General features: G+C 34.3%; 1 protein-coding gene across 1 annotated transcript; it reads right to left on the reverse strand.

The window, feature by feature from the left end:
• Positions 1-715: 715 nt before the first annotated feature.
• Positions 716-7,852, reverse strand: LOC149803772 (uncharacterized). Its single transcript, XM_089953555.1, has 5 exons — positions 7,728-7,852; positions 4,522-4,701; positions 4,094-4,147; positions 3,090-3,440; positions 716-2,190 (listed from the first exon to the last, which is right to left on the reverse strand). The coding sequence occupies exons 1-5, from the start codon at positions 7,813-7,815 to the stop codon at positions 2,150-2,152; spliced, it is 714 nt and encodes a 237-aa protein (XP_089809681.1). The 5' UTR covers positions 7,816-7,852; the 3' UTR covers positions 716-2,149.
• Between the last annotated feature and the right edge of the window lie 553 nt (positions 7,853-8,405).

Consider the following 8,405-nt stretch of genomic DNA (forward strand, 5'->3'; position numbering starts at 1 on the left):
TACCGCATTTGAGGCGAACGCTCTAACCATTAGGCCACCAGAGAGGTCCTTTACATTGTGGAAAGCGTGGAACATTTATGAGAATTTCGTTCGTCGAAGATCTCTCTACGAGTCTGGTTGAACGAGAATAACATTTGAAGAATTTAAAGATACCTCAAAATTGACGCAATGTCCCCAGTAATCCTATATCCATCCATTTTGAAAAGACTAAGGCCTCGAACGTAATTTAATGTTAAAATTCTTCACAGGATTAACATTACGGGTTGATATGGGTGTTATTGGGAATTTAACATGAAAACGCCCATCGGCATATCCTATCACGCCTAATCAAAATATCACATTACGCATACTATGCATGCACATTTAAACAAAAATGTTGAAGAGAACTATTATGACACACACAACAATAATAAAGGTTCAGTTATTACGTACTTCTAAGTAGGGGTTAGGGATAAGGTGAATTTGTTTGCATTGGCAGAATGGAGAGAATGTTGGCATATCTCTATACCACAAGTATAATTATAAAAAGTATATGCGATCTAAAGTAGACAGGTGATCAAAATGGCGGCTCCCATATGCTAGGAAAATGAACCTGAACTACTGCAATGTTCTCTAACTGTAGTACTCTTTAAGGTAGGTAAGATTAATTTTTTCTAACGTAAACAATGCTAACTTCCAAAAGTGCAATAATTGAATATAAGATACTTTAAAAAAATTAACGTGTTATTTGTTTGTTTTTTAATTGACACTTCAAGTCAAGGAAATGAAAATGAGCATGCAGAGATATTGTAATTAACCAGGATATTCAGGAACGAAAACCCTGGAATTTCTAAAAATCAAATTCTTCTTCTTCGTATTATTATTATTATTATTATTATTATTGTCATTATTATTATTATTATTATTATTATTATTATTATTATTATTATTATTATTATTATAACACAAATATGAATACAGATAATAAATCTAAATATGTGGCATAATATAATGTATGCGACTTTACACATATAAAAGCAACTATATTATAAAGATAAAATACATATGAGATAAAAGTCGTATATTAGATAAATACTACAATACCTAAACCAGCAATATGGACACACATGCACATTTATAAATATGACAGAACACACTATTACCTGCCGGATACCACAAAAGCAGGAATGGTCAAAATAGCATTGTGGTAAAATAGAACATAGTGTGTTCTTTTCCTTTCTTTAGATCTTTGTCTTTTTTTTTTAGCTTATGACAATCACTGGTCTTGTTTACAGAAGAAAAGAAAACTGGCATTCAAACAAGAGTAAAGTATCTATTTTGAGATACTTTTCAGATTTTAGTATATGACCATTTCAGGTTATGTTGAATTCTGTGGATTTTTTTAAACACTTTTTTTTACTCTTCTACGACGTTAAATCCGTTTGGTTTCTGGGAGATCAACTTTATATCCTAAATAATGCAATCACGCGAGAAGTATAAAGACGCTCTAGCCATGGTCGTGTAAATTTGAATGCATAAATAACATGGAAAAATGACATGTTACACGATACATAAAACTGTATCATAAAGATAAACGTGTCTCTAATAAAACTGTAACAGTAGAATGCATATAAAGAAAAAAGAACGTTTAATTTACCTCTAAATATGTAGAATTGATTAAATACTATTTTAAAAAAAAATAATGAAATTCGTATAGAATTTAAGCGGTGAATCAAACTCTTTCCGTCAATAAACTTTCCATTCCGAGTTATGGTAGCTATCCTTAAAATGCAATGCAACATGAGATGACAATAATGGCTCACTGAAGTTATTGATGTCATATTGTTCAAAATTATGATGTTAAATTATGAATAAGTTTAACTCCAGTCGTTTTGTATGGTTTAGACGTAATTTCGTCCATACACTCGCAAGAAAAACAAATTCAAAAGCTTTGCGAAAATCGATAAAAGTAAATGATAGCTATGGTTTTCTGGATAAGCAATATCACAGAATCGTTACTGAGCGACATCTTTCAAAGAGACAAGGATCCTTCAGAAAAATAGGTTCGACGATTCCCTCGAGCCTCTAATCTTAGATTACTTGTAAAGGTCAGTCTTTTTTGCACAACACTGTAACAAGTAAAACACTTCAGCCATAAGTCCAAACCGAACTAATCATCAGAATCTGTTTCAGGCCTTGGAAAAGGAGTGTCTGAAAAACAAAGACGATTGTATTGTAGATGATATAGCAGCAAATACCAGCTATTCTGTCTGTGTCATTTACTAAGTTAGGTCATAACCTCTCGCTCTATTTGTATTGGTTTGACGCCACTTTTCAGCACATGGCATGGCGGCCAGTATATTTGATGGAGGAAGAATCCGAGACACCCCCAGGATGAACCACCGATCCACGGAAAGCTACTAGCAAACTTTCGCACATTCCCACGTTGGCCCAGGATGACTCCAACCCACGCGGATAGAGGTGAGATGATAGTGATCGATAAGAATGAGCGACTTAGACCACTCGGCCACCAGTGGGCCCCATTTTTAATATGTAAAAGGCTGGCCAGTTAGAGATAGATTACGAATAGCAGCAATAATAGGACAACATAGCCAAAAGCACGCAGTTCAAAATATAACCATTCTCAAACTTTCTTTTTATTACTGGCCTTGGACATGATGTTGAATAAATAAATTCAAAAACAAGGTCTCAGAGCGTTGAAAAAATTACAACTTGTATTATAATTTCGCTGATCACTAGTTTAAAAAATAATAGCTATGTATTTTGCTTGTGTATATTTGTATTAAGCCATGAAAAGTATAAAAGGTCTTAGTACACTAAACAAGTACAGAATTATGTTGTACATATATATATATACATGTGCTTAGTGTTTCGATGTGAATCGAAAGTCACACTAAATCTAATTGTTCAGTAGAATATTGGCATTGAAAGGATAGTACAGTATGTAATTACACAAATGTTCAAAATACATAAGCATGTATGTATGTATGCATGTATGTGTGTGTGTGTGTGTGTGCGTGCGTGCGTGTGCGCTCGCGCGCGCGCGTGTATGTATGTATGTATGGTCCTTCAATTAAAGTTTGACTTACTCGTTATATTTGACCCGTCAGAGTATATCGACTTGGGATCTAAACATCTGTCTGCATCATAGGATTGCATTATTGTATTTTGACCCTTATTTGAGTTCTTATTGGTACACATGACTTGTTCTTGCTTTAAACTTTCGTCTTTTACCAGAAACGTGCTTGCTTCAGTCTTATCTATGTTTATTTGGTTTTCTGCTGCTTTATTTATTTCACTTCGGTTGGGTAATTCCAAACTTATCCATCGAACAGAAAGTCTTATTTTAATTAGTAAAAGCACACATCCACACGCCAGCAAAAGAACAGCTAGGACTACTGTGGTTATGATCCAAGGCAGAGCGGCGTTTTGGCTTTCACCTGTAACAAGAATATAAATTCAGCTCAAAAGTCTTATTTGAAGAGAGAGAACAGAAGATAGTTTAGATATTATTTTTCTGTAAAGAAGAACTCTTTTTATCCTTATAATTCTTATGCTGAAAAAGTGCATCAATTTATCCACAGTGTATTTAGTTTTGCAGCTAAAAGGATTGTCTATGAACGAACTTTGCAGAAAGCTGTATATCGAAAGAAACATGCTGTAGTGTTGGTTTTGTTTCCATGGTTTCCTATCTGTTTTAAATTACTTGTGCAAGAAAGATTTGCTAAATTTAGACTGAAATCAAGTGAGTCAGTTTGTTAAACGGTATAATCATGGTTCAGCTTTTTTCCCCCCGCTTGCATACATAATATTTGAATGTATTCTAGTTATCGTTGGAAACTTTTTTCAATATTTTCTATCGAAGAAAAATAGCTTTTCATTTTAAATTCACGCGATATCACTAATTACCAAATGCTTCTTAACTTTATGGCTGATTTGGAAATTAAAAATTTCTACTTAAAGCAGATCAACTTTAAAGTTCGAACTACATCCCTTTCAACAGTACACAATATATTGTCCTTCGAGCCACAACAATGATCTACTTAATTAATATTGTGCAAAGGAATTCTTGATATAAGCGCATATCACTTACCAGTCTTGCATTTTTCATTTTTCAATATTTCTCTCTGTTTTGTCAACCATGTTTCTGAAAGGATGATTGATGGTAAAGACATGACATATCATATCACAATTAATAATCTAAGATATTAATTCCTTACCCACGTGTATAAAAAGATACAAAATATACATATTAAAAGCGATCAGCAGCTTGAGTCAATTTTAACTTGAAGCATCAACTTATATCTAACCGAACAGGATCCCATGTTGATAACAAAGTGTTGCTAACTAATACAATCTGTGTCCATAGATACTGTATCTTAAAATAATCATGTTAATTGAACGCGTAAAACGTCATTCACCATATAATAAAACATCGATTAGAAGGTCAGCAACAAGAAAATGACATATTTATGTCATCAAGAGTTTTGACAATACTGTCAACATATAAGCAGGACTTGCCTTGACAAAAGACCGTGCAGTTTGGCTGTTGTCTAAATGTGAAACAACCCTTCTCATAGAATACACAGTCGTCACATCTTTTCCAGAACGGATGACAGAACTGATATCCAATTAAGCAGGCCATAGCGTGACACTCGAAAAACTTTACTTCCGGTTTAGTATTGTTTATGTCTGCATAGTCTGAAACGATAAGTAATAGGTTGACCATGCGGATCAAAGACGAGCAAGATATGTCTCAAAATATGACCATTTTCATATTAATATACGAAACAAATATGTGTTATCATTTGAGACAACGAGTTCCGTGTTCATCATTTTGTCCTACATCATTAGTTGTTAACGTCATTGTAAATAAGCAAGCCCCTTATTACCCACAAGATTGGTATTCTTTCGTTTCTCGACTTAAAAACGAGTAGCCACACACAAAAGCGATCTTGTGACTTTGGTTTGCGCATAAATAAAATAGTTATTATGTTTTAGGGATGTCATTTAATGAACATTAACCGCTACACCGAAACACTTGATGTTGTTGGTTATCCTTGCCATGACTCTGAAGACACAAGCAATTAATTTTACTTAACGAAGCAAAATATTGAAACTTAACAAAAGGCCATCTTATAATGTCGTGGAAGTAATTTTAATACGATTAATTTTTCAACACTTTCGACTATAAGATCACTTCAAAACACCCGGATGCAAAAAATTGGGTATATTTATTTTAATATACCCCATAATGCACGTCTTTTGACAACGAATTTGCTAATCAATGGGTGCATTCAAAAGTGAGACGAAAAAGTCAGTCAAGGAAATATTATACTTGCTCAGGTATTTAAGATTCTTCTAGATTATATAAACACATGCAACATAACGGGCCATATGGAAGAAAAATGGCGGCTAAAAACCACTTTACGTGATGGGAAAAAGAAAAACATACAAGTAATTAGTCTATAATACGACCTGTTAAAAGCGGTACATAGCATTACATAGGAGGCAAGTGTAACATGCGGTATCCTCAGACACCCCACCACCACCAAGAACAACAACAACAAAAAAATCAATGTATGCTATCAAAATCTATATTTCCATATTTAGATCTATTTCATTATTTTCTTCTGCTCCTACAAACCCTCTATCAGGATGAACAGATCTTAAAATGTGTCCAGACTGCAGACCCTCTAGTACATATTAATGTAATCTGCAAAAGGGGCCATTAAAAAAATGCATAAAACAAACTCCAAACAACAAAAAGCAGACTATTAATGACTGAACCTATATGACGTGCTGCTATTCAATCTTCTGTTGCAGCCAGAGTATCGCATACCGTTCAAACTCTACGACATAAGGAAACGCTTTGAGAAAGAGAAGAAAGAAAAAACCCTGATTAAACATAGTACCATAATTTTTTTCAGTAGCTTCTGAATCTCATCACAATTATAATCTAGTCGGAAAATGATAGAGAAACTAGAAATTGATGAGTGTTGGTTGTAAACCGAAATTAAAAGACAATTGAAATTTGGGTGTAGTTTCTGTTACGGAATAAGACTAAGAGCTAGTCAAATCCAAATATTCACGTTTGAATGCTGAAATAAATAAAATAAGGAACCAAGTCAATACAAGTAAAATCACAAATGTTTTGTTTAAAAATGTTGCTCTGTGAAATCTGTGGGATGCAACAACATGTTTCTACAGTACGTCCAGCCCAACAACGTTCACAGTATCAATTCGTCCGAAAACAGTAATTAATTTGATAGAATAAGCAATTTGAAGCATTATATGTAGAAGCTAAATTTGTATTAAGAAAAGGTGCTGTCCTAAAATTGTTGCACAATGTTATAACTTCATGTTATTGATGTAGTAACACAGCTGTTAGTCGCATTGATACATAAAGGGTAAAACGTCGATACAGATCTTCTGAACCTCCCTCTCCCTCTCTCTTTCTCTGTCTCTCTGTCTGTTTGTTTCTCTCATTCTCTCTCTAGAGTTATGTAGAGTTATGCCAGTCCAATTGAATGTTCAGATATACTGCTGAGAAGTCATTGCATCGCATATGTTTATGGAATCAATTGGGAATTTGCCGTGCGTTGTTCCTATTTTAAACTTGGCTATGTTCATACAATCACCGCAGTAGATGTATCTTGAAACATATACAGCAATACTCAGCGCAGTCTTATTAATTTTGATTTATATTTGGATGGACATCAGCTAGAGTGGTGTGGCCCTGGTCAAGGCACGTGACAGATACGATATAACCATTCAAGTCTTGCTGTGCACGCAAACACACAGATAAAAATTTTATAAAATCAAACACCCGGACCACGCATTCCTTTCATTGCTGCAATCGATTTTGTCTTGCATACTTATGTAAGGTGTATGATCGTGCATTTTAACCGTCGCTATTGCATTGTATTTAATCTGCACTTCTTGTAACATTTTACCGGTGTGTATCGTGTACTTGGTGTATAACTTGAACCTCAATCTGGCGTCGCATAATGTGCCGGTAGATCAAGGTCTATGTCGTTCGCTTGATATCATGAATAGAACGACCCTGCCGGCACACAATGCAACATCATGGCATAGTGTTAGCTGTATTTAGTTAGGTAATATCTTATCCATGACAGAGCTAGCTCTATATGTGCTCAGAACTGGCTGCGCTGTTTAGAATTGGTCATTAACTTCATTTAACTTCATTGCTCACAACATGTTCTAATACTCGGTTTAGAAATAACACATAAGTCAAATATAGTTTGTATGGACTGAGGTACATATTATCATTGATGCACATAATAATTATTTTTAAAAGTAATTATTGATCTTGCTTGATGAAAATGTTTGATTCTTTCATTTTTTTAAAAAAAACTTTTTAAAAAATCAAATCCTTCACCTGTTTTCTATTATTTTAAATTAGATATAAAACGTCAATTAATATTGTTTTAAATTAGTACATATGATGAACAAATTAGAGGATATTAAGATGCATTTCCTTTCAGTATGTTAATTGATAAAAATCGCAAAGTTTCACTTGCGTTACACACATACACACATGCGATAGGGAGTTCAATTACTGCATGATACACGCTTGAATAATAATCTAGATACTAAATACATTGTAAAAATTTGTAAGAACTTTTGTATGTTATTTTTATGCATAACATCTATATTTGCGATTCTGTAAATTACGTTAAAAATCCTATGAATAGATACAGTACCTTCCACTGGAAAAGCCACAGAGAAGCAAATTTCCGTCAAGAATTTTACTGCTACAAGCACAGAGATGAAGGACTTTCCACTGGCCATTGCATGCGATATAACAAAAGATTACAGTGTTGCGACATAGGTATACCACTTTATTTTTAGCTGTGACAACAGAGATTGGGAAATCCTTACCATGGGATTCCCTATTCTATACATAGTTTATCGACCTTATATGTACAATGTACACGCACGCACACACACACAGACACACACACACAAACGCGCGCGCGCGCAATACTATGTAGGTCAGGGACCCACCATTACATTTTTGAAAGATGTGAGATCATTTCGAGTCAGAATGTTTTGTTTGATCTCGAGATCATTTTTGTTCAGCTCGTATAATGGATATAGTAAAATCACTTTTACAAATCAGAGCTAGACAGATTTTAAAAGCGATGGAGACAAATTCTTTTTAGTTCATATTCCAGCGGGCGCGCACATACACACAAAGACACACACAACGATATGGTGGTGCATTCTCTGCTTTGTGTAGGTGCGACTCGATTGTTCTTTCTCATATTCGTTATCAGTATGGATATTGATTTTGTAGAATGAACGTCTGCCAAGGCCAGCAAGGCTCGGCTTTGTATAGATTTGGGAAAGGCACATAGTTAACATTGTCTTGGGTTGAT

The sequence above is a fragment of the Sinohyriopsis cumingii genome, chromosome 3, assembly GCF_028554795.1.
Source record: "Sinohyriopsis cumingii isolate HCF-2022 chromosome 3, ASM2855479v2, whole genome shotgun sequence".
NCBI classification, from domain to species: Eukaryota; Metazoa; Mollusca; class Bivalvia; order Unionida; family Unionidae; genus Sinohyriopsis; species Sinohyriopsis cumingii.

Coding starts and splice junctions, on each gene's coding strand:
- LOC149803772 (XM_089953555.1), bottom strand. CDS start 7,815: ATGGCCAGTGGAAAGTCCTTCATCTCTGTGCTTGTAGCAGTAAAATTC. Junction 4,702..7,727: donor TGTGGCTTTTCCAGTGGAAG/GTACTGTATCTA, acceptor TTATCGTTTCAG/ACTATGCAGACATAAACAAT. Junction 2,191..3,089: donor TGACGGGTCAAATATAACGA/GTAAGTCAAACT, acceptor TTTGTTTTTCAG/ACACTCCTTTTCCAAGGCCT.